This window comes from Bison bison, unplaced genomic scaffold, assembly GCF_000754665.1.
Source record: "Bison bison bison isolate TAMUID 2011002044 unplaced genomic scaffold, Bison_UMD1.0 scf7180017864183, whole genome shotgun sequence".
NCBI lineage: Eukaryota > Metazoa > Chordata > Mammalia > Artiodactyla > Bovidae > Bison > Bison bison.
The window spans coordinates 5,694,196-5,719,929 of NW_011494755.1; the positions used below are offsets into that span (position 1 = coordinate 5,694,196).

A 25,734-nucleotide genomic window follows, 5' to 3' on the forward strand; every position below is an offset into this window, starting at 1 on the left:
AACTGCAGCAAGGAGAGCTGCTCCTCAGGGCTTCTCGCGTACCTTGGCCCCTGGGGACAGCTGGCCCTTGCCTTCTGAGTTCTGAGGCGAGCTGATCTTGTGAACTTTGGGGGACAGCAGCGGCATTGAGACTTGCGTGGTGGTGGCGGTGGTGGTGGCCGTGGTTGGAGTTGTGGTCGCTCCCACAGCCTCGGCCAGGTCTGGAGGGAGGTCGTCTTCATCACTGCGGTTACTAAAAGCACATGAAGCTCTGCTCATTACAACAATAAACAGGCTGTGGGGAGTGGAGGTAGGTGGGGAGGGCTGGGACAGCTAGGGCAGGGGTTGGGGTCTCCCCAGATGTCTACCAGATGTCCAGCTTACAGGAGCCAATATATCAACCTTTAGCCAAAGCAAATTTGGGCTGGATTTTCTGTCACTTGCCAAGGGATGAAAAACAAATTTTAATATAAAAATATAACATAATAATTATCATTTTATCCATTTGTAAGCATATAATTCAGTGTCTTAGACATTCACAATGTTGGATAGCAATTACTTTATTTATACCCCAGACTTTTCTATCATCCCAACAGCAACTCTGTACTCATCAGACAATATCTCTCCATGGTCCCCTCCCTGTAGTCCCTGGTAATGTTTGTTCTGCTGTTGGGGCTCAGAATGGGCCACCCCCAAATATGCCACAATAGCATATTGATTTATTAGGATAGAGTTGTTTTTAATTTTAATAAAACTATATGGAGAAAAAACTTAATACATTTTTTATATAGCATTTTTTGAAGACCCTGAAGGAAAGACTGAATTACCACCATCACTGAAAATTTATTTCTGGAAATGTCCACAGGATTTTTTAATTAATCGGATAAGAGATATTTTTACCATTAAATAAAATATGTATTCACTATGAGATATAATATCCTAGTTATGAAAATTTGCATTTTAGAAACAATTTAGGGTAATTTTGTCCTTGGGCATTTAGTCAGAAGAGTAATGACTTTTGGCATTTAAATCAGAAATAAATATTTATCAATATAGTTTGTACTCCCTGCCCTGTGTGTTCAGTGTTTCTTTTCAAAATAGCAGTTATGTGGGGATAAGAAAACTTACTGGTACTGAGGTACATAAATTTCAATGTGAGAATTTCAGTGTGACTTCAAGGGTTTTGTAAGAGAAATATTTGCATCTTTGTGCTTCTTTTCCAAAGAGTGCTTACAAGTACAGTCTGGAAAATGGGAAGTGGAAGAGCAATGATCTTAGGATGCACACGATAAAATGATTAGGGAGAAGACAAGGGAATAAGCAGAAAATTGAAAGTAAAGATTTCGTGAGAGGTTGGAAAATGTATATATATAGTTTGTACTGGCTTCCAAGAGAATATTGATATTCTGCTGAGGGTCTCAAGTTTTCTTCTTCTCTTCATAATGTCAAATTATAACCTGAAGTATTGCAAAATGTTGTTCCTTAATTTCTGACAGACTTTCTCCTTTCAGCTTGCTATGTGGTATAAAGGTCTGTCATATTGATTATTTGGAATTAAGTTACTTAAGAAATGGCCACCAGCACTCTGACCCTCCTCTCTGTCTCCCCGAAAGCAGGATATAAATCTCTCATGTGAAAGGTGTACTCCCTATAGTAGGCAGAAAAAACAGTGAAGTCGCTCAGTCGTGTCCGACTCCTTACGACCCCATGGACTGCAGCCTACTACGCTCCTCCGTCCATAGTATTTTCCAGGCAAGAGTACTGGAGTGGGTTGCCATTTCCCAGGCAGAAAGACCCCTTTATCACAGAGATAGGGAATTTAGGTCAAGAAGCCTATATAAACAAACCTTGCTGCTTCTTTAAGTTACTACCCCAAGTCCAAACTGTTTAGTTTCTTCACTAATTGAGCACCCAATACCTAAGTTTCTTTATCCTGTCAATTGCTTACAAATTTTTTATTTCTTTGTCTAAAAAGTACAAAAGCTGCCTGCTTTGGCCACTTCTTAGGTGCTATTTCTATGAGATTTCCATGTGCATGGATTAAAATTTGTTTCCTGTTCTCCTAATAACCTGTCTTCTTATTTTATTATTAGTCTGGCCACAAGAACTCAGAAAGGGAAGAGGGGAAATTTTATACCCCTCCCCAACATGGTTTTCTGTCCAAATGAACGTGACTACTCTAGGTACCTCATATAAATGAAATTATATAGTAAATACTTCTCTGTATCTGGGTTATTTTTCTTGACTGTAATGTTTTCAAGATCTATCCATGTTGTAGCATAAGTCAAAGTTTCATTCCTTTTTATGGTTGAATAATATTCCATTGTATAGATAGATTATATTTTGTTTATCCCTTCATCTGTTGATGGATACTTGGGTTGTTTCTGCCATTTAGCTATTGTTATGAACATGGTGTGCAAACATCTGTTTGAGTCTCTGCTTTCAACTCTTTTGGACTGGAATTCTACCTAGGAGGGGAATTGGTGAGTTGTATAGTAGTTCTATGTTTAATATTTTGAGGAACCACCAAACCAATGGATGTTATTCTGAGTAGCCTCCCATAGAAGGGTAAATATAAGAGCTGTAGAAACCTGCTGTTTTGAATGAAAGACTCCTCTTATGGTCTAACAGCAACTGTCCCTTTGGTGATAAACTGGTTATAAAGGAGGAGTTGGGCACAATTGTCTTGGGGCCAAGTAGTACTGATTTTAGACCCTCTCTGATCAAACGGGATGACCCATGATGGAAAGGACACTGGACAGGAAGTCACATGAGGGAGAAGTCTGGGCTGGTACCCGGGGCTCATCTCCAGAGCCTGAATTTATGGGGAAGGCTTGACTTCTCACAAGGTATGCCAAGGCTGGAAGCCTTTCTGATCTGATCATCCTGGCAAAGAGAAGCACCATCAATCGTCCACTCTTGGCATGGACAGTATTTTCTCAAACTTACAGAAATTAGGACAGGTTCCCTATTGCCTGCTGCCAACCAGATTCCTGCCTGTGCAGGAAAGTGCTAAACCAGAAAGACCCAGTTGCCTGAACCCTGCACATTCCAAAGGAAACACTGGTCATTGACAAGCTCCTGAGAGAACCCTGGGACCCTTGGAATATCCTGCGGAATAAGTGGCTTACCATACCTAAGGACTTGGGCCATGCTAGATAGCTTATGTTATCAATGTGATGTATGATGAACACATGGTATCTAAAGTCAATTCATGAAACATTTTAATAAGTAAAATTTTACATATGGTATGATTCTTTTCTTTGAAATGATTCCTTTCTGTTTTAAAGAAAGGCATGGAAAAATGTCTAGAGTAATAGTCATAAAGGTGAACATTGGTTATTTTTGATGGTATGATTCTAGGGGATTAGTTTATTTTCTCTTTGGATTTTTTGTCTTGCTGAATAGTTTCAGATTTTTACACTGTTTACTTTTACCTTTTTTTTTTTTTAAAGATTTTTTTTTAATGTAGATCATTTTTGAAGTCTTTTTTGAATTTGTTACAATATCGCTTCTATTTCATGTTTGGTTTTCTGGCTGCGAGGCATGTGAGATCATAGCTTCCCTACCAGGGATGGAATCCACACCCCCTGCATAGGAAGGCAAAATGCAAACCACTGGGCAGCCAGGGAAGTCCCCACACTATATCTAAATAAATAGTAAAGTTCAATTTATGGGGGAAAACTAAGAAGATCATCATTTTCTAAACATACCAGCTGATCTCAATATAAAGATACACTTTTACCTGCCTTAAACTTTTTGCAGAGTTTAATTCCTTCACTTTAAATACAGTAGTCACACTTTTCCTCCCTATGTCATATCTCGAGAAAAGAACACAGCTGAGATTTTTGTTTATATCCTAAAAAGTGGCAGATGAAGTAGCCTAAAACCCAAACAAGCACATATAATTCTGACCTAGGAACTAGGAATACCGTAACCACTAAAAAAGGCACACACCTCCCCACATGCCAAAAATAATGATGCAGAATTATTTTTGAGGGAATGAGAAATCTTAATTTTTCCAATCTATATCCCTTAACCATGTGTTTATTAACTTCATCAATATCTGTGGGTGGAAGAGATGAGTAAAGTAGTGGTAACTAGAGTTGACAATACAAAAACTATTTATGGGATGAAAATGCAAAACCGGGAACACCCCATCTGTTAATTTTGCTATTTACTACTAATGGGGAAAACGGTGACATTCTTTGATTTTCAAACCAGAATACTTTGGGGTATCTTATGAAATACACACAAAATCAGAGGTTCAAAAAGGGTTTCCTTAAAAGAGGCAATTTGGTGAGTTAGTTAAATTTTCTTTCCTTCCAGGCCATGTAATGGTCATTGTTTCCAACATGATTACATATCCCGAATGGGTGATAATAACATTTTGAATTTCAAAAAGTAAAATGAAAGGCTAATCTTGCCAGCTTTATCCTCTGGGAAGCAGATTTTTCATTGGTTAATCTGTCCCCCAGAGATCATTAGGAATGTTAATCATTTGAAGCTTTCTCATGGTGACTTTCCTAGGAAATACAGCTGCTATACAGTGCAGAAGTTTCTACTAAGGCTAATGAGGTGGAATGCATCTGTCCTGAAATAGCCCCCTTCTCCTTTTCACAAGGGGCAGGTGGCAGGCCAGAGGTGACTGCCGGAGAGCTGCAGCTACAGTTTGCTCCTTGTCCTGTACACTGTAGTCTTGGTACCTCCTAAACTTGACCTTTTTAGAGGCTTCAGGTGCATAATAAGCAAGAGGAACTAACTCATCCTTCAGCCAGGTCCCTTGCTAGGGCTTACCCACATTATCTTATGTTTACCCTCACAAAATCTTTGTCCATTTTACAGATTACAAAGAGATTCAAAGAGTAATTTTCCCAAGAGTTTACGACAGTGAACAAGAAGCCTTTCTAACTCCAGAGCCCCATGCTTTGCACTGCACCCAAAGATCCCCTTGCAGCTCTCTGACCAATTAATTATATATCCAGACAGGATACCTGGGCCATAGCTGAGGTCAAGAAATGGGAACAACCATTGTGATTTTACTAATGTACCACCACATTTAACTGCAGCATTTACCTGCCCTCTTTGGATTAAAATTATTTACAATCTGTCTTTCCCTCTAATAAATTTAAGTCCTTGCATGGGAATTGTCAAAGTCACTTTGTTCTTCCCTCACAGTGTCTAGAATATCCCTGTGCACAAGGGAATTAGGAAACTTTTGTTAAGTTCAACAGAACTGGACAGGTCCTGCTGGTTCTGGCACACTTTGGAATATGGCTCCTCCTACAGAAATATGGTTCCACCCAAAGGAATATGGCTCCACCCACAGGAATAAGGCTCTTATGGCTCCTCCTACAGGAATATGGGCTCCTGCTACAGGAATATGGTTCTTCCTACACAAATAAGTTGTTACTGTTCAGTTACTAAGTCATGTCTGACTCTTTGTGACTCTGTGGACTATAGTATGCCAGGCTCCATGGGGTTCTCCAGGCACGGATACTAGAGTAGGTTGCCATTTCCTTCTCCAAGAATCTTCTCGGACCAGGGATTGAACACGTCTCCTTCATTGGCAGGTGGATTCTTTACCACTGAGCCACCAGGGAATTCCTACAGGAATAGAGCTCTTCTTGTTGCTCAGGGATCAGCTTTGGCTCTATTGACAGGGCTACCATTTCACTAAGGCACGACGGAGACAGCATCCGACATACTCCCCATGTTCCTCCTGTGCTGTCTGTGCCCCTGAGGAAGCTCCTCCCCTTAAGTGTGGGCTGGATCTGGTGACTTGCTTCTAATGAAGAGAACGGGGCAAGTGATGAAATGTCATGTCTGAGATTAAGTTATAAAAGGCTGTGATGTTGCCTTTCTAGAAGTCTTTCTGGCTCTTCTTGTGTATTTTCTCTGATAGAGAAAGTGGAAGAGGTCTGCATGTCTAGGAACTAAAGGCAACCTCCAGTCAAAAGCCAGCAAGGAATGATGTCCTCAGTCCAACAGCCCTCAAGGAACTGAGTTCTGCCCCACATTGTATGAATGAGCCTTCAGATGAGGCTGCAGCCCTTGCCAATATCTTGAGGGTAGCCTTAACAGACACCCTGACCTAGAAGACTCAGCTAAGCCATGCCTGGACCCCAACCCACAGAAACTGTGAGAAAATAAATGCAGACTGTTTTAAGCCACTAAATCTTGTAGTAATTTGTTCTAAAGCAGTCAATAAAGAATGCATATGCCACCCGCGTCATGTTGTCAGGGACAAAGATCCAGCGCCATTATGACTTACATCGGAAAATAGACTGTTTTTTTTTTAGGTGGTCCTTTGGGAGGGGTGTGAAGGGCTAAGAAGCATTTACAACTGGACATTTGGCATCGCCTTTGTTGTTATAACTGAAAAACTTGCAGCATGGAACTCACAAACTGTATTGTCTTGTTAACTTCCGCACTCGGGGAGGCTTGATCTCCGGCTTTTCCATAGCTGGTTGTGTAGTTTCCACACGTATAGGAATAGGACTTCTAGAGACACAGCAGAAAAACAGAACAACACCAACAAAGAGGTTTATGGTCTGGTTTTGAAAGTAGGGACTGCTTTCTCAGTTAATTTATACCTTACTCTTACTAACACTGATAGTCAAGATAGCCATTTTTTCCCTCCTCTTCATTCTACCTATTACATGTAATTATTTACAAATACCACAGAAAAGCCAAAATAAAAAAATTATAAGGAGGAAAATACAGCAAGCAGGAACTGAACATGATTGGGGTATCACATGAAATTTCTCTGCCCAAAACACCCCCTTTCCAACATTAGGTTTTTGTTCATAACCAGGTTTTGCCAGTGAAATGAGTAAAGGGAAACCTGTGGATAGCCTATTCTTACTTCCAAGTAAGTAATCTAGTATCTATGTTATTTTAAACATAACACAGAATACATTTTTTAAATAGACAAAGAATGATAGAGTAGTTCATTTAAAAAATACATAATCAGAAGACTTTTACGACTCACTCTAAAACATTTAATTCTATGTCCAGATTAAAATGTTAAAAATTAAGTTTCATTTTTATATTTCCTCAAGAAAACATGCCAGTTAACCAATGGGCTTACTCCTAACTATGATTTTAAGGAAAAGTTTTGACACATTTTTATGATTGAGTGATTTCACTTAAAAAAAAAACAAAACAGTAATTACTTTCTGGGACCAATGGACATCAAAACAAACTGAGATTCTCAGCAAGAGACTTCTAGTAAGTCGGTTAACACGTCTGGGCTTCCATCTTCCCTTCTACTGAGTGCCTAATTTGGTGGTGACAAGTATGTGGCCAGAGTGCAATAAATGTTAAAGAAACATAAATGAGCAAACACGAAATAGAGACAACGTATTCTAGGTTCATGACTTCCTCAAGCTGGCCCCCCAGAGGCAACTGAACGCAGTCCCTGGAAGAACTCAGGGGAGCACATTACTCTGCTAGGGTGGAATGGGTGGTGTTTGGAAAGCTTCAAGGAGGGGTTTAGACTTAACCAGATGGAGGGAAGACTTCCAAGGTGGGAGACACAGTGGAGACCCAGACCTGCTGATGGGTAAGGTAAAGCCACAGCATCACTGATTCAATGGACATGAATCCAAGCAAGCACCGGGAGATAGTAAAGGACAGGGAAGCCTGGTGTGCTAGTCTATGGGGTCGCAAAGAGTCAGGCACAACTTAGCAACTGAACAACAACCAGGTAACGTTCCAGGGGAAGATCGGGGGCTTGTGACTAGAGGGGAAACCAGGGCCCGTGCATGAGGTGCCTCAAGGTGAGTTGTTTATATAAAGGCAAAGGCAGTCACTGAAGGTTTTTGGCGAGGGACTGGCATGGTCAGACTTGCATTTTAGAAAGGCCCTGAGAGCAACAAAGGCTGCTGGTGAGGACAGGCCAGATGGAGCATCTTAGAAAACTATAGTATAGTTATCCAGGATGAGAAATGGTGAGGGCTGGGGGTAGGTTGGGAAGAGGGTCATGATAAGGAGAGGATGCATGTAGGAGATAATATGAAAGTCAAATTGGCAGGACTTGGTGACCAATTAGATGAGGGCATGAATAGGAGAAAGTCAAGGACTCCCAGGCATTAGGCATGGATAACAGGTAGGTAACAGTGACATTGGGACTTCCCTGGTGGCTCATTGGTAACAAATCTGCCTGCTGTGCAGGGGATGCAGGAGATATGGGTTTGATCCCTGGGTCAGGAAGATCCCCTGGAGGAGGGAATGGAAATCCACTCCAATGTTCTCGCCTGGAGAATCCCATGGACTGAGGAGTCTGACGGCTACAGTCCATAGGGTTGCAAAGACTCAGACACGACTGAAGCGACTGAGCACATGTGCACACACACAACAATGACATTAACCAAGATAGTAAAACTGATGAAATGGGCAGCAGGGTAGGGTTGGAAGAGATGAAGTAAGGTTTCAAAAAGTCCAAGAGGCAGCAGGGTATGTATCTCTGGAGTAAGACAAATTTATACCAAGAGAATGGACTAGGCATCATAAGATAACATAGAGAAATATTCATTTTTGTTTTTAGCATCAAGTATAAGAATCTCCCAGGGTAGTGTTCCCTAGATTATGTAAGGTGTTTTTTGAAATTCTTGTTTCTGGCCTTTCCCCACTACAACACCCCTACCCCCGCCAAAATGGCCCTACCTCCCACCAAAGGATCTGAAATGTCTGGAGGAGGACTGTAGTTTTTGGTTTTAACAAGATGCTGATGCAGTGTTCCTTGGACATTTTAGGAAACTTTATCCTAAGGAGACCCCACCAGTGTTAGCAGACTGCCAAGGTGTCCATGGGGCTGCCATGATCTATAGCTAGTTATTCACAGAGAGGTGAAGAGTGTCTACTTTCTATGAGATTAGGAAAGAAAGGTTTTTCTCTGGGTTTGGGTTGGTGGTCGTCTGGAGGTTTTAAAGAACATCTATGACTCTAGTACTTCCAGGGGCTCAGATAATGGACCAAGGGACGAGTCCTGAACTGAGCTGAGACAGCGAGCAGAAGCCAGGTCATGAAGGGCTCCCTCTGCTCTGTTAAGGAGTCCAGACTCCACCCTGACTTTAAACAGGGGACTGATATGGTCAGGTCAACATGCCTGAGAAGCAACTCAAAGTGACTTGCTAATACAGCAGGTAGAAATATTAAAACAGAGTAAGTGGCATTTTTGAGACATAAAGGAAATTGAGACCGTCTTTTTCTCGCTCTCTCTTCAGGCTCACATTCTCTCAGTTTTCTTTTTCTTCTCTACTTTATTATCAAATGCCCTCATGAGTAACATTTTGAGAATAAAGTTGATGGTACTATTGTTTCCTCATTCAAACAAGAAGCAACAGACCTTACATTAGCGTCCTGGAGAGTGGATTTCTTATTAATATTTACAAACGTTGATTCCTCTTTTCCAACCTGCTAAAGAAAACAGGCAGGTTAGTCAAAACTTAATATCCTGGCACGCAAAAATGTTCCCAAGTGTCCTACATTCAAAGGATTACAGAAATGTGAAGGTGTATCAAAGAGGTAGATCATCAAGTACTCAGTCAATAACCAGTTGTTGTTTTTTTTCCGGTGTTTATTTAATTTAACAAAAAAATATTTTCTTGAGTCATTCCCCATCATGGGGATTAACAATCATTCAAATACAATCAATGCTTGCATTCACACTCTTATCGAGTACCTGCTATGTGCCAGCTCAGGACTGAATGAGAAACGGATGGTGTAGGAAAAGTCAAACCCACAGTTTAATTCCCTGCCTCACATTTTTAGATCAGGGATAATAAGCAGCTCCATGCTCACATAGCACTTAGAGCCTTCAAAAGAGTTTAGAATCTGTCCTTTCACATCGGTGTAACAAGCCTGGGAGGAGTCACGTCATATGATTTTGAAAGAAGCCTTGTCCTCCTCCCTTTAGTGAGTCCCACAAAGAAGTGTGTGGATGGAAGGACACCCACTCAGCCAGCCAGGCCGGCTGAGCTCACACTGGAGATCAACAGATGTAGCAGCCAGCGGCCCTCAGACCCACCACGGGGTACAGAGCTGGCCCTTTCACTTCCCCAACGACTACTGGCTTTGGGCCAAAACGTTCTTTCAGGTTTTGCTCTAAGATGTTATGAAAAACCCAAATGAACTTTTTGGCCAACCCAATAACTTCACTGGTTAATAATTCTTTATATTAAAAGCTCTATTCACTTAACAGGTGTGGTTCCTATGTCCCGGCTGGACCCAGCTGACACGGCAGTCCCAGAGGACCTCTTCTACACGTCACTGATGAAACCTCAAGACAGAAAATCAAAGGCTTGCAGGCACGCACCTGGGCGCTCACTCGGGACGCGTTCTCCAGCTGGGCCTTCAGAATGTTACACTTCACGTGATCAGCCACGGGGGACGGCAAAAGTGGAGTCTGGAGAGTCTTCTCAGAAACTTTTTTCTCTTCGGCCTGAGATGAACCAAAATACATGTAACAAATGGGAAACAAAGACTAAGGAAACACATACATTAATCTTTCCCAAAAATCATCACTGCAAATAACACAGAGACATGTGTGTCACCAACTCCTTATGTTTGTACCAGCGCTTTTACTATTTGCCAAGGATTCACAAGCGCATCCTCTCCTTCTCGCGTGAAGCAGGGAGAGGAAGTGGTAGCAAGCTCACGAGGACAGGACTGGGAAGGTCCAAGGAAACTCTTTCAGATTCATGCAGCCAGAGCCAGTGGCAGAATCAGGACTCAAACTCTGAGTCACATACTGTGACGTGTGTGTGTGTGTGTGTGTGTGTTCAGTCGCTCAGTTGTGTCTGACTCTTTGTGATCCCACGGTCTGTAGCCTACCAGGCTCCTCTATCCATGGGATTTCCCAGGCAAGAACACTGGAGTGGGTTGTCATTTCCTTCTCCAGGGGATCTTCTGTGACTTGTTAGTTCAAGGGTCATTCGTATTTTTACAATAATCTTGCTGAAAACTGTGATTCTCGATAAGAAATCTGTATCTGTTACCTCACTGTAGAGTGTCTCAGGTGTCAATAATCTAGTACCACCTTTTTTTTTTTTTTTGCCATTTTTTAAAGAAAAGCAATGCCAAAGAATGTACAAACTACTGCACAATTGCACTCATCTCACACGCTAGCAAAGTAACGCTCAAAATTCTCCAAGCCAGGCTTCAGCAATATGTGAACCGCGAACTTCCTGATGTTCAAGTTGGTTTTAGAAAAGGCAGAGGAACCAGAGATCAAATTGCCAACATCCACTGGATCATGGAAAAAGCAAGAGAGTTCCAGAAAAATATCTATTTCTGCTTTATTGACTATGCCAAAGCCTTTGACTGTGTGGATCACAATAAATTGTGGGAAATTCTTCAAGAGATGGGAATACCAGACCACCTGACCTGCCTCTTGAGAAACCTATATGCAGGTCAGGAAGCAACAGTTAGAACTGGACATGGAACAACAGACTGGTTCCAAACAGGAAAAGGAGTACGTCAAGGCTGTATATTGTCACCCTGCTTATTTAACTTCTATGCAGAGTACATCATGAGAAATGCTGGACTGGAAGAAACACAAGCTGGAATCAAGATTGCCAGGAGAAATATCAATAACCTCAGATATGCAGATGACACCACCCTTATGGCAGAAACTGAAGAGGAACTCAAAAGCCTCTTGAAAGTGAAAGTGGAGAGTGAAAAAGTTGGCTTAAAGCTCAACATTCAGAAAACGAAGATCATGGCAACCAGTCCCAACACTTCATGGGAAATAGATGGGGAAACAGTGGAAACAGTGTCAGACTATTTTATTTTGGGCTCCAAAATCACTGCAGATGGTGACTGCAGCCATGAAATTAAAAGACGCTTACTCCTTGGAAGAAAAGTTATTACCAACCTAGACAGCATATTGAAAAGCAGAGATATTACTTTGCCAACAAAGGTCAGTCCAGTCAAGGCTATGGTTTTTCCTGTGGTCATGTATGGATGTGAGAGTTGGACTGTGAAGAAAGCTGAGCACTGAAGAATTGATGCTTTTGAACTGTGGTGTTGGAGAAGACTCTTGAGAGTCCCTTGGACTGCAAGAGATCCAACCAGTCCGTCCTAAAGGAGATTAGTCCTGAGTGTTCATTGGGAGGACTGATGCTGAAGCTGAAATTCCAATACTTTGGCCACCTCATGCGAAGAGCTGATTCATTGGAAAAGACCCTGATGCTAGGAAGGATTGGGGACAGGAGGAGAAGGGGACAACAGAGGATGAAATGGCTGGATGGCATCACTGATTCGATGGACATGAGTTTGAGTGAACTCCAGGAGTTAGTGATAGACAGGGAGGCCTGGTGTGCTGTGATTCATGGGGTCACAAAGAGTCAGACACGACTGAGCGACTGAACTGAACTGAACCACAAGGTTTTCACAGGTGTATGAAGAGTTAATTTTTAATTAGATTTAATTTTTTGGAGTGATATACTGGAATACAAGAATTGAACTGGTTCTAAAGCCCATTCGAGGTTTTTGACGATTGCTTAAGGGGGTATAGCTATACTGACACTAATGACCAAAGACCCACTTTGAAAAGAAAACAGAATGCTGCTAAAATAAGAAATCAGTGGGAATTTAGCATTGATTTCCCCCCTTGAATTTAGCAATTCTGTACTGCTTTTTGGATAGAAAATTCAAGCTGGCTTGCTGCTTCTAAGTCACTTCAGTCGTATCCGACTCTGTGTGACCCCACAGACGGCAGCCCACCAGGCTCCCCCGTCCCTGGGATTCTCCAGGCAAGAACACTGGAGTGGGTTGCCATTTCCTTCTCGAATGCATAAAAGTGAAAAGTGAAAGTGAAGTGGCTCAGTTGTGTCTGACTCTTAGCGACCCCATGGACTGCAGCCTACCAGGCTCCTCCGTCCCTGGGATTTTCCAGGCAAGAGTACTGGAGTGGGGTGTCATTGCCTTCTCTGTCAAGCTGGCTTATTCTTGCTCTATCTAACAAAGCAGGAGCTACTGTTCAGCTCTCTGACTTGACTCAGGTGAAAACCAACATACATTTTGGAAACCTTGAGTATCATCATTGTATTTATGTTTGCATAAAAGGCATCTCTATGAGGGGTAAACATCTGAATTACAGCAAGACTATAATTCCATCCAGGAGGATGGCTCCAGGAATGTTGTGCTTTCTCTCTTTTGTGTAACCATATTTTGTATTTTACATTCAATTTGAATTGTGAAAAGAGGTTGTATCATTCAATATGGAAATTCAGATTTCAAAACACACAGATGAATGGTAATTGGGCTTTGATATAATTGTCCTTGTAAATAGCCCTTCTGTTTAAGGATGTCATTGAGGGATAAAGAAGTGATCAGATGCAGTTTTCAACTACTGATACAAATTGTCTACACGTTTCAAATCTGATGAAATTCAAATGTCTGTGACAATTTTGGGTGCACCTTTGGAAATGGGCAATCAGAATGTCTTCTCACCATTAACATATCCAAACCTTAGAAGAATCAGAGGATTCTTGAGACTGAAAAAAACCTTAAAAGCCATCAGAACCATTGGTTCCCAGTTGTGGTACCATGATAATTTATGATGCCTGCTGCAAGGATTGTTTTTATTAATGATAAGGAATCATAGTGTGAAGTCATATACTTGTCTATGTGTTAGGACAAAGTCATGGTTATCTGGCATCACTCTATTCTCCATGCTTACTGATCCATTTCTTCACGTGAAGGAGAAAAGAGGGGCATTATTGCTTGAGTGCATGGGAGTAGTAAAAGTTAGTCCTTCAGTCATGTCCAACTCTTTTCAACCCCATGGACTGTAGCCCACCAGGCTCCTCTGTCCATGGAATTCTTCAGGCCAGAATACTGGAGTGGGTAGCCATTCCCTTCTCCAGGGGATCTTCCTGACCCAGGGATCAAACCAGGGTCTCCCACCTTGCAGGCAGATTCTTTACCATTTGAGCCACCAGGGAAGCCCTGAGTGCATGACAAGTGCTCAATAACTCACAGCTGCCTCAGCTACACCTTAACCCAGAGCAAGCCATGATTGTTAATGTCCCACAAGATTCACAGCAACTACAAATTACATACAACTTGTGAGTTCTCTGCTACTGTATGCTATACTTTCCTGCAAAATATTTTTGATTTTGCCAAGCTCCAGGTAAGCCTTTGTTAAAATGATTTATTGTGTGGACTGCAGAAGAAAAGTTGAAAACCTGGAGACTAAGAGAAAGAAGACCAATCCCAGGCACATAATCCATTAGGCTGACTCCAAACAGCTAGCACAAGCCTGCTCAATGAAGATGTGTTGATTGAATGAATTTAAGTGCCATTCTGAAGGAAGAATTATTTTTCCAGCCAACTATCATTGAGGGTAGTACTGAAGAAAAAAGTAGGTGAACAGGATCTTAAAGTTGGGGCTCAAGAGTGATCAGAGGGACCCGAGGCTTCCCTACTGTGGTGGTGAAGGGGATGGAGGGTCTTCTGAGAAACTCTGGAAGTCTAGTGTAGGCTAGAGGGATGTCTAGGGTGGAGGAACAGCCCAGACAGGAGGTATAATGTTCCTATGTTCATCAACTTGGGTAAGGAATGGGAGCTTTCCAGGCCAGATCTTCCAAATAATTAATTAATAGTTTGTTGTTGTTTAGTTGCTAAGTCATGTCCTACTCTTAGTGACCCCATGGACTGCAGCACATCAGGCTTCCCTGTCCTTCACTATCTCCTAGAGTTTGCTCAAACTCATGTCTGAGTCAGAGATGCCATCCAAATATCTCATCCTGTCACCTCCTTATCCTCCTGCTTAAATCTTTTCCAGCATCAGGGTCTTTCCCAATGAGTTGACTCTTTGCAGCAGTGGCCAAAGCATTGGAGCTTCAGCATCAGTACTTTCAGTGAATATTCAGGATTGATTTCCTTTAGGATTGACTAGTTTGATCTCCACGTAGTCCAAGGGACTCTCAAGAGTCTTCTCCAGCACCATAGTTTGAAAGCATCAATTCTTTGGTGCTCAGCCTTCTTTATGGTCCAACTCTCACATCCATACATGACTATTGGAAAAACCATAGCTTTGACTATATGGACCTTTGTCAGCAAAGTGATGTTGGTATTAATAATTTAATGTATAATTAAATTAATATAACTATAAATTATAATTTAAAAATAATTTAATTAATAATTAAATTGATACTGTTAATTAATTCCAAATTGTTAACTCCCTCTTACAAAGAGCAAAGCTAGGCACTGGGGTTAGAAAAAATGATCCATGAGTAAAGAAGACTATTCCTATAAGGATTTTTAAAAGTGTATGCAACAGTGGATCTCAACCAGGGGCAATTTTGCCCTTCAGGGGACATTTGGCAATGTCTGGAGACAATTTTGGTTGTCACGCCAGGATGGGGTAGAGGCCAGGGGTGCTGCAAAACATCCTGCAACGCACAGGACAGGCTCTCCCCCAAAGCATCAGGCTGAAACATCACTAGAGCCTAAGGCGAGCGACCCTAGGGTAGGAACTGAAGAAGCATGTGCGAGTGCAAAGGGCCCTGTACTGGGAGTCAGGTGTCCAGGGATTCAGCCACTGCTCTGACTTCGAGAATGCCAGGTCCCTTCCTCGGGTCTGAGATGTTAAAAAGGGTGAAGTAAATGATAGATTGACTCCAGCACTGGCTTTCTACAGTTCTAAGGTATAACTTGGTTTTTATAAGGCTGCCCATTTGGATATAAGAACAGGTCTAGCCAAAAGAGAACTTGGTCTTTGCCCAGTCCCTTCCTCAAGACCTCCATCCCTACTTTTTTATTTTTTGATTTTTTTTTTAATACATAAGCCAGCCTTTTATTTTTTGGCCACATCATGCAGCATGCGGGATCTTAGTTTCCTGTGCAGGGATTGAACCCATGCCCCCTGCAACAGAAGTGTGGAGCTCTAACCACTGGACAGCCAGGGAAGTCCCCCTCCCTCCCTACTCTAATCCTTCCCTTCCTTCCGTTAGCAAACAGTTACTGAATATCTATGATGTGCCAGGTGCTGTCGGGGAGAGACAGAGAGTGCTATGGACTGAACTGTGTCCTCCCCAAATTTATATGTTGAAATCCTAACCATCCTTGTGATGGGATCTGGGCATGGGGCCTTTGAGAAGTAGTAATTAGACTGAGATAAAATCACATGGGTAGGACCCTCATGACGGGATTAATGGCTTTATAAGAAGAGGAAGAAAGAGCCCTCTATTCCGGCAGTGAGAAGGCAACTGGCTCCCAGCCAGGAAGAGAGCTCTCACCAGGGAACCAAATCATCCACATCTTGACCTTGGACTTCCCAAACTTCAGATCAATGAGAAATAAATGTCTGCTATTTAAGCCACCTGGTCTATGGTAATCTGTGATAGCAGCCCATGCAGACTAATACCAAGGAGTAAAACTGCAAAGAGGTAAATGTGGAGGCTTCCCTGGAGGAACTTCAGTTAGAAGGATGGAGAGGACCACGAACAGATCCAGGCTGAGGGGCTCAGCACCAGAGGCAGCCCCTACTGCTGTAACCCACCCCAAAAGAATATAAGTGAATTTCGGCTCCTAAGAGACATGCCTGAGCAGAAATGTCATGAGAAGTTGAGTAGAAATCCCTCCAAGACAAAGGCACATGGTTTAAGAGGCAGGCGGGGTCATAATGAGAGGTGTGAGTGAACCCCAGGTCCACATGCATCACCCAGCTCTGGTTCTTGGCACCTTATTTATATTGATGTGCAGAGCAGGCCAGGGTCCAGCAGGCTTCACAGTTTCCAGTTCCAGCTTCTTTAGATGGGCAGCGGCTTCGCTGAAAAGGGCAGGTGTTCCCGGACTCAGTTCTGTGAGTGAGTAAGGAAAGGTTGGAAGGGCAGAGAGATATAGGTGATGCAAGACACTTGCCAGAGACCAACCCTCAGAGCCTTGCTGCCTGGTTCCTCCTCTGGCAGCTTGAATCTCTCAGGAATGTACTAGCAGGTGGGATGTGAGAACACTTTAAGGTCAAAGTTTCAAGGCCTAAGTCCCCCATATGTGAGCTGGATGACCCTGGGCAGATTACTTTACCTCTCTGAGCCTCTGAGCCATTTTCAAATGAAAATAAAATTACTTACCTTGCAGGGTTGCTGTGATTATTAAGTGAGGTAATTCATGTGCAAATGCTTTATCAATGGGAAAGCACTATGCACATTAGAAAGATTCGTGTTCAGGCTAACAGGCAGACGAATGTGCTCTTAAAAACCATGTTATACTTCTAAAATCAAATTCACTGTATGTTGGATTATTTCACCACCACTCCTCCCACTAGCTTGTTTACATCTGTGGGTACATTAAATATTCATTAAACATTTGGTATTCATTACATATTAAAGTTTGTGCCAGGCATTGATAGCAACTGGGATCTGGGAAGCTGGAATAAGGAGGTGAATGAGACACAATTCTAGTCCATTTGGGAGACAGACACCTGTACAGATACTCCAAATACGAGTGACCAAAGATTTATTTAATCGTATATGGGGGCTTCCCTGGTGGCTCAATTGGTAAAGAATCCGCCTGCAATGCGAGAGACCTGGGTTTGATCGCTAGGTTGGGAAGATCCCTGGAGAAGGGAATGGCTACGCACTCCAGTAATCCGGCCTGGATAGTGAGGATAGGATCAATTTTTCAATACCAAAGTGAACGATGAGTTACCATTTCTAGCTCAGCCAACCCAGAATTGCTATTCACAGTCTACAAGTGAAGGCTCAATGGCTCATCCTTTTCACCAGCCACAGACTCATGAAATATCAGACCTGTAAGGTTCCCTTGGCCATCATCTCAATACCCTCCAGCCCATTCCATAGTTGAGAAAACCCTGGATCCAAGAGGGGATTGGCTCAACCATGAGAACTAGAATCCAAGCCTCTTGATTCTCACCTCTATCTTGGCACTTGTTCAAACCACATGTGATAAAGAACAAGTTCTCCCCCCACCTCCTGTCACACACAAATTCTTTGGTAAAATATAATAAAAAGGATTTTCTAGAAAAAGAAAAGAACAGGCATACAAAATCCAAGCCCACATTTTTAATTAGTTTTAACAGATACAAAATCACCCTGTCATATTGCTAGAAACATTTCTTTTTTTCCCTTTTTTTAAAAGATTTTTTTGATGTGGACCATTTTTAAAGTCTGTATTGTATTTGTTACAATATAGCTTCTGTTTTGTTTTGGTGTTTTGGTTCCGAGGCATGTGGGATTTCAGTTCTTTGACTGGGATCGAACCCACACCCCCTGCATTGGAAGGCAAAGTCTTAACCACTGGAACTCCAAGGAGGTCCCTAAAAACTTTTCTAATTTGTTTATTCTCCATTTCTGTGACTACTTTGGCAGTGTGCACTAGATCTACTTCACAGCTTGCTTTCAGAAGGCAAGAATGAGACAGAATGTGAGACTCAGTCACCTCACTCCCCTCTCTCTCTGTTCCACCGCTTGAGCCAGTGCTGGAGCAGAGAAACAGCGTGGAATGAGGCAGAGACATCTGCTCCCTCATAACAAAAGCAGAGTTGGCGGGTAAACCATAATCCCTAAATCACCTCTGCCTAATGCACAAGGCTCTTGTCTGCCCTCACCCAGACCTGGTAACCCAGCGCAGATATTACCACCATTCCAAGCTGCACCAATGTCTTGAGCATCTTGGAAAGTCACCCACGCCCTGCAGAACCGCTCCCCCACCTTGCCCCCTAGGCTCCAACTTACTTGTAAGGGATTTGCTGCTGGAGTTTGGGGACCTGGAAAGCCCCTCCTTGTTCTCCAGGGTCAGCGAGAGGCCATAGTTCGTGTGGTGCTGGTGCTGGTGGTGGTGATGGTGGTGCCTTCCCGAAGCCTTGGCGGTGAACGGAGTGCCCCCGTTCTCCTCGAGGCCGAAAGGCAGCCGGTCCGAGCTGCTGAGCCCTGGGGAAGGGAGCGGGTAGCTGTGGAGGGTGTCAAAGTCAGGATTTAGAAAAGCAGAGAGTCTTGATACCCTTGTTTGTTCTTTAAATGATGTTCTCCAAGCATTGACAACCAAGAGAAATAGGTGTAACAAACAGTTCCACAGAGTTATCGCAGAACAGGACGCGACGGCAACAACAGCAACTCAAAGGAAAAGCAGAACATGGAAATTTGTATTTAATCAGAGATGATAACCCTTAAAAAATTCTTAAGTTTGAAATAAATCTCAATTAAAAAAAATACATCATCTAAATGGGAAGCATAAATCAAAAGCAATCATCAAATTAAAAAATAATTCATTAAACACCCTACCATAATAAGATCATGATACAAACTAGAAGCCTTGGAGTCACTTTCTCCTCCTCTCCATCAACCCCACCATGAAGAAAGCACCTGTTAAATGTTACTGCTACCTCTAATTCCAATTGCTCCACTTGGTGTTATTGCCATAAGGCTCTTGAAACAGATTCTCAAAGCTCTCCCAGCCTCTACTTCTTCTTTAGCCCATCTCTACAGAGCAGCAGTCAGAGAGCTGTTCTGCTTATGGTCTAGAGTGTGGCACTCCACCCTCCGGGAGCTTGAATACCTCTCTGCTGCTAGTGATTCTTAAGATGAAATCTGATGAGAGCTATGGATCTTCTCCGCAGAAAAAGGCACCCAGACACAACATTTCACACTCAATTTCAGGCTCTCTTTCACCCCTCCATGGACCAAGGCTCAGAGCTTGGTTTGCAAGAAAAAATCCAAATTCCTTTATGTATCACTCATGCCTGCCCCCCACTCCCCAACCAGTGATCTCATCCCATTCTCTTTGCAGCTCATCTTTGGCTATATTCTTCTCTATACCCCCAAGTTCTTCCCGTCCTGGGGCCTTTCACCTCTTTCTGTTCCCTGGAGTCGTCCCTCATCACCAAATTCAGCTAAAGCACCCCTTCCTCCAGGAAGACTTCCAGCCTTTAAGACCCAGATCAAAGGTCTCCTCACACCCCTAAGCAGAGCCAATCCCTTTTTCTGCTCATTCCCAGAGACCAGATTTTTGCTGCTTATTCCTTCACTCTGTCTTCAGGGAGCTCACACCCCAGGGTAGGAAACTGTCATTTAATCAGTTACAGTCACACTGGAATGAGCCGTGAAGGGAGTGTACAGGGGAAGGCAACCAGTTTCCTGGGGCTGGTAAAGGTGTTGGGCAAGGAATCATTAGGGAAGGGAGTCCACTGGGGGATATAGTCAAGTTTTGATGGACTTTCTTAAAACAGAATCTTTTTTTTTTTTTTTTACAGGAAACTATATTTCTTGTGTTTGCATGAGATTGATAACTCCCCTCAGGGTGGACCTATCAGAGCTCTCCCTCTTTCCAGGGACTTGCTCTGGAACATGATCCAATCAGGGACAATCAGATTTTCCAGGAGGTTTAACACATGGAAACAGAGAGAAAGGGTCTTTCTTCCTTTTTAAGAGTCAAATAAGGCTTTACTGTGACTTTTGTGGGCCCTAAGCCCTTTGGCCTTCATCTCGTCTCTAGAAAAAAAATTAAAAATTACATTTTATGACTGCATTTATATTATAAAACAAATATATTAATATCAGATATTAAACCATTTTCTTCAACCAAAAATTCATTTTTTTTCCTGACTTTAAAAGAAATGAAATCATTTCTGTGGGCCCCTAAAAGCATTGTGAGCCCAAGGCCCTGCACCTACTGTGCCTCATAGATAAGTCAGGTTTGGCTATGAGGATGATATAAGTTGAGGTTACTTATAATTATATTTCCTGGACACAAAGAAGTATCTGTGGGACGTGGTCAATGCACAGAGGGACACGAGATGAGCAGAGGTTAAAGCTAGATGAAAAGGGGGTGGGGGGAACCCTTACTGGTAGCATTTGAATCCCCGGTTCCAGCCATGCCTGAAGCTGGTCTACCACTGAACTTCTCAATTATAAGTCATATTTATTTATTTATGTTTGATGTAGTTAGATTTCTCCCATTTATAACCCATGTGCTCTAAATCAGTGATGGTGTGTTGTTTTCTTATTGTTTTTTGCTTATTTGTTTTGTGGAATGTCTTCTTAATGCCAAGGTGGAAATGGCTATTAGAATCCTAAGGAATAGTATGAGCAAAGGAATGACATTTGAAAAAGCGGAATGGCTAGAGCGGGAATGAGAAGTGGAAAAGGTTTAAGCAAAGGTGTGACATGATTAGAGTTCCATTTTAGAAAATTCACGTGGAGGGCTGTGTGGAGGACAGACACCCTGGAGACTATGATGGGCTAGATGAACTCGGTGGATGGAAGAGGGGGGCCCCTCTGGGCTATATCTGAAGAAGTGCAGGCGGGGTGTGCAGGCTAGGCGCGCGGGGCACAGGGGGAGGAGGTTCAGAGGAGGACTCTGCTGGAGATACAGGATGCTTTTCAGAAGTAAACTAGTCACTTTTTTTTTTTTTTTGTACTTTTTTTCTGCACTTTTTTGCCCCTATGTTGTTCCATGGGCTAGGTCTCTGGTTCCACCCTGGCTGCCTCCTAGAGATTTTGCTCAGGACAGTTCAACAGGGAAATAAATGTGTGTGTATCTAAGAATGTGTGGGTGTGTCTTTTCTGGGGTCACAGTCAGCCTCACCTCTCCAACCTGAAGCACAACCAAGGCTATTCACCCTCCTCGTGGAGGCAGCAGTGGCAGCAGAAAAAAAGGGCACTGAGTTGTCACTGAAATTTCTAGTGTCTCGTCTTAGTCCTGCCCAACCTTGTGCAGGAATCTTGGCCAGCTGCCCTGGGCCACAGTTTCCTTCTCTGCGACATGAAAGGGGTCAGATGATTTCTGGATGCATTTCCAGGCCAGAAAATCAGCCTTTACTCTCGCCCCCAACTCATTTACCCAGTACTTGCTCTGCCCCAAGCACTGGGTTACATAGTTTACACTGACCGTCCCATTTTATACATGTAGAGGCCCTGCTTAGTTCACAATGGGTGCTCCATAAATATTTGATAAAAGGAAGGAAGGGAAGGCAGGAGGGAGAGAAGGAAAGAAGCAGGGAGAGGGGGAGGAAGGATGAATGCAGTGGTGGAGCTGGGATGTGACAACAGGGTGTGAAGTGCAGAGCTCGTGGGCATTATTTTCCCGTGTCTCCAGGACGGTGAAAATAATATCTGTCTTAAGGAGGCACAGAGACTGGGAGCTCAGAACAGACAAAATGCCCTTTGGCTTGGAAGGCTTCACAACTTGAGGCTCACCTTCCACCCACCCTGTTAGTAGCACACTGCTGCCCACCTATTAAGGTCCGAATGGTCGAGGCAGCAAAAACAAACCAGAGAAACACTTAAAGCCAGAGAGACAGGCTGGGGGCATTGGCAGGACTTGAGAAGGGGAGAACACAGAGACGCGGAGGGGTCAGAAAACTGTGAATGTTTTAGCCTGGGGACCAGGAAAATGGCATGCTATTAACAGGAGAAAGGAGTTTGGGAGCGAGGACTACTTGGAGAAGAGAAACCATGATTTCATTTCAAATCGGTCACACTGAATGTGAGAATGAATCCCCAAGGAACAAGGTGCCCTACAGCAGAGATCTGGAGTACATTCAGGGCTGGAGGTTTGAGTAAGTTTTGAGTAAGAATTTCTGAGGAATGGTAAATAGATAAATAGATATCTCCCATGCTCACTCCAACCGACTCTCACTCTCCGCTTGGAATGTATGATGAAAAAGGACACTGAAGCTGCGCCCCGCTCAGGAGGAGGGAGTGCTGTGATTGATTAGTGATGTCTGCCATGGACTGGAAACAAGGCAGTAATATCATGTATCTTCTTGTCTTCTCAAGTTAAAAGCGTTTGTGTGTGTGTTTTATTTCTAAGAAACCCAGAGTGAAAAGTTAAACAGGGAAATCAATATATGTGCAGGGAGTGATAACGCGTATTTAATGTGACTTTCACTTTACAACAACTGCTGGGGAAGGCTGAGAAAGAGACAAATGGGAAGAGAAATAGATGAGGGTCAGAGAAGCAGCATGGGTCTCTCAGGGTCAGAGTTTCTAGAAGAGCAAAGATTCCTAAGCAGAAGTGGAATGAGTTGGGTGCTTTCTCAGCTCATTCACACTGAGGACCGCCCAGGAGACCCTAACTGATGGCACTGCGTGGGGTTGTGGGTCCTTTAAGGAAACCACTGCTGCTGGCCTCATGGACTGTTCCCTGCAGAACTCCAGGGGGTGATGGTCACATAAGCTATGATGTAATGGCACCCACTGCACCTGCCCTGTCCACAGAACCTCAATGGAGGCCATGCCCACCTAGCAGCACTCAGCAGCTCATGAGCCTCAGGGCCCAGAGGCTGAGATCCAAGACATGAGGCCAGCTCCATGCTCACTGTCAACAGAGACTGAGGTTCACCAGGTTTCTGGCATTCTGGAAAGGAGGTCACAAGTCCTGGTTTTCAGAGGGTGATGGAAGAGGTGCACGCTTGCATGAGCTGGCAGTTGAGAAGGATCTGGTGTGAGAGAAGGGGGCTTCTATGTGCCTAGCACACGCTAGGTGCTCTAATGGTTAACTTTGACAATTACCCTGCAAGGAAGCTGGTGTGGCCCCCTTTTACACTGGGACTTAATGAAGGGAAGTAACGTGCCCTGTTAGTAGATGTGAGTGAGAAGTTGTGTGGGCATGCGTGCTAACTCACTTCAGCCATGTCTGACTCTGTGCAACCCTATGGACTGTGGCCTGCCAGGCTCCTCTGTCCATGAGATTCTTCAGGCAAGAACACTGGAGTGGATTGCCATGCCCTCCTCCAGGGATCTTACCACTCCTGGGGATCAAAACCTGGTCTCCCGCATCTCCTGCATTGCAGGCGGACTTTACCACAGTGCCACCGGGGAAGCCCCTAACTGGATCTAATCTCTTCTCTTCCCTTCTCTCTGGAGAAGCCCCCTACTCTCATTTTGCTTCCAACTGTAGAGAAAACAGCATTCCTCCAGGGGCAGCCTGTGTCATATGGGATGTTCTTGACTGTATCAGCAGTGGACACAGCTCTGCAGATGCATGGTGGAGGGACCTTTACGGCCCTGCCTGATCCTGCCAGAGCTTCCCCACTCCCTGACTCTGGGATCCCAGCAGACCAAACAGATGGTACTCAATCAAAACGCATTGCATGCTGAAAAATGGGATAATTTTTCAGAGATTTATAAGTATAATATTGTAACATTATAATAATTATTATATTATTGTACCATTATTACACTAATTATTATAATAATTATAGTATTTAGTAAAATAATGGTATAAATGTTCAAAATAATCCTCCAGAATCCATTGCCAGAATTATGACCTGTGCAGGGCAAGGATTGGGGGAGGGTCTTGAGCTGAAACTTACAGGGCTTTCTCTCAGAAATAAGGCTGCGAATTTTCAAGTGCTCAGAGGAACCACTCACACACTCTATAGCTCAGTCAAGTTCTGGGTGATGTGGGCTTTTGCAAGCAGCTCTGAGGATCTAATCTTAGACGAAAAAGCATAGAATTGTAGAAACAGAACCGCTCAGATATCATCCAGGTGTGCTGCACTGTGCTTAGTCGCTCAGTCGTGTCTGCCTCTTTGAGACTCCATGGACTGCAGCCCACCAGGCTCCTCTGTCCATGGGGATTCTCCAGGCAAGAATACTGGAGTGGGTCACCATGCCCTCCTCCAGGGGATCTTCCCAAACCAGGGATCGAACCCAGGTCTCCAGCATTGCAGGCAGATTCTTTACCAACTGAGCCACCAGGGAAGCCCAGTTAGGTGGTTTAAGATGCTGGATGAATAGCGAAAGCACCAGAGGAAACCCCTTACACGGCTGCTAGGAATGCCAAATGACACGACTGCTTTGAAAATTAGCCTGGAAGATTCTCAGAGAGGTTAAACATTGAGTTACCATCTGACCCAGCAATTCCATTCCTAGTTATGTACCCAAGAAATGAAAATATGTCCGTACAAAGACTTGTACATAAACATTCATAGCAATACTATTCATAATAGCCAAAAGGTAGAAACAACCCAACCGTCTATCAACAGATGAACAGATAAATTCCATGTGATATATCTATATAATAGAATATGATTCAGTCATAAAATGGAATGAAATATCAATCCATGCTATGATATCTATGAACCTTGAAAATATTATGCTAAGTAACAGAAGCCAAACCCCAAAGGCCACATACTACATAATTGTTTATATGAAATGTCCAGAATAGGCAAATCCATACAGATAGAAAGTAGACTAGGACTGGGGAAGATGGGCATGTGGTCTCTTTTAGGAGAAATGAAAATGTTCTAAAATTAAATTGTAGTGACTGTACTGATTGTGAAAATGCTAAAACCACTGAATTGTACCATTTTTAAATTGGTGAATTGCATAGTATGTAATTTATATCTTAATAAAGCTGATTAAAAACATCAACCAAGGGATATTTTTAAAAAATCAATGTACAATCCTTACCCTGGCTAATTACATCATCTATCTCTAAATCCAATGTGCAGCCAGGGATAACAAACAATGCCCTAGTCCAATCTCCTCATTTCACATATGGGGAAATGGGGGCCTACTGGGGGGAGGGGGAGGTGACCAGGTCATACAGTGGGTAACTGGCTGAGCTTGGGACACCATCCAGGACTCCGACCTCTCTGCTAGCCAAGCATCCCAAGTGCTGCCCATCTGCTGCATCTTTCCATCTGCCTCGGCTTCTATTTAAGGCACCAAACGCACTCATCGGGAAAATCCCAAGACCTCCTCCGAACCTCACTGCCTGAGACATCTCCGTGCACACATCTTGTCTTCTCAATGATACGGCAGGAACAGAGAT

At 43.3% G+C, this 25,734-nt stretch overlaps 1 protein-coding gene across 1 annotated transcript in view; it reads right to left on the reverse strand.

The window, feature by feature from the left end:
* EPB41L4B (erythrocyte membrane protein band 4.1 like 4B) overlaps positions 1-25,734 on the reverse strand; it is a gene marked incomplete at its 5' end in the record, with an annotated part of 138,993 nt that overhangs the window by 23,504 nt on the left and 89,755 nt on the right. Inside the window, 6 exon segments of the mRNA XM_010843622.1 lie at positions 43-232; positions 6,385-6,483; positions 9,332-9,402; positions 10,301-10,426; positions 16,678-16,796; positions 18,690-18,904. Of these exon segments, the coding sequence (XP_010841924.1) occupies positions 43-232; positions 6,385-6,483; positions 9,332-9,402; positions 10,301-10,426; positions 16,678-16,796; positions 18,690-18,904 (820 nt within the window).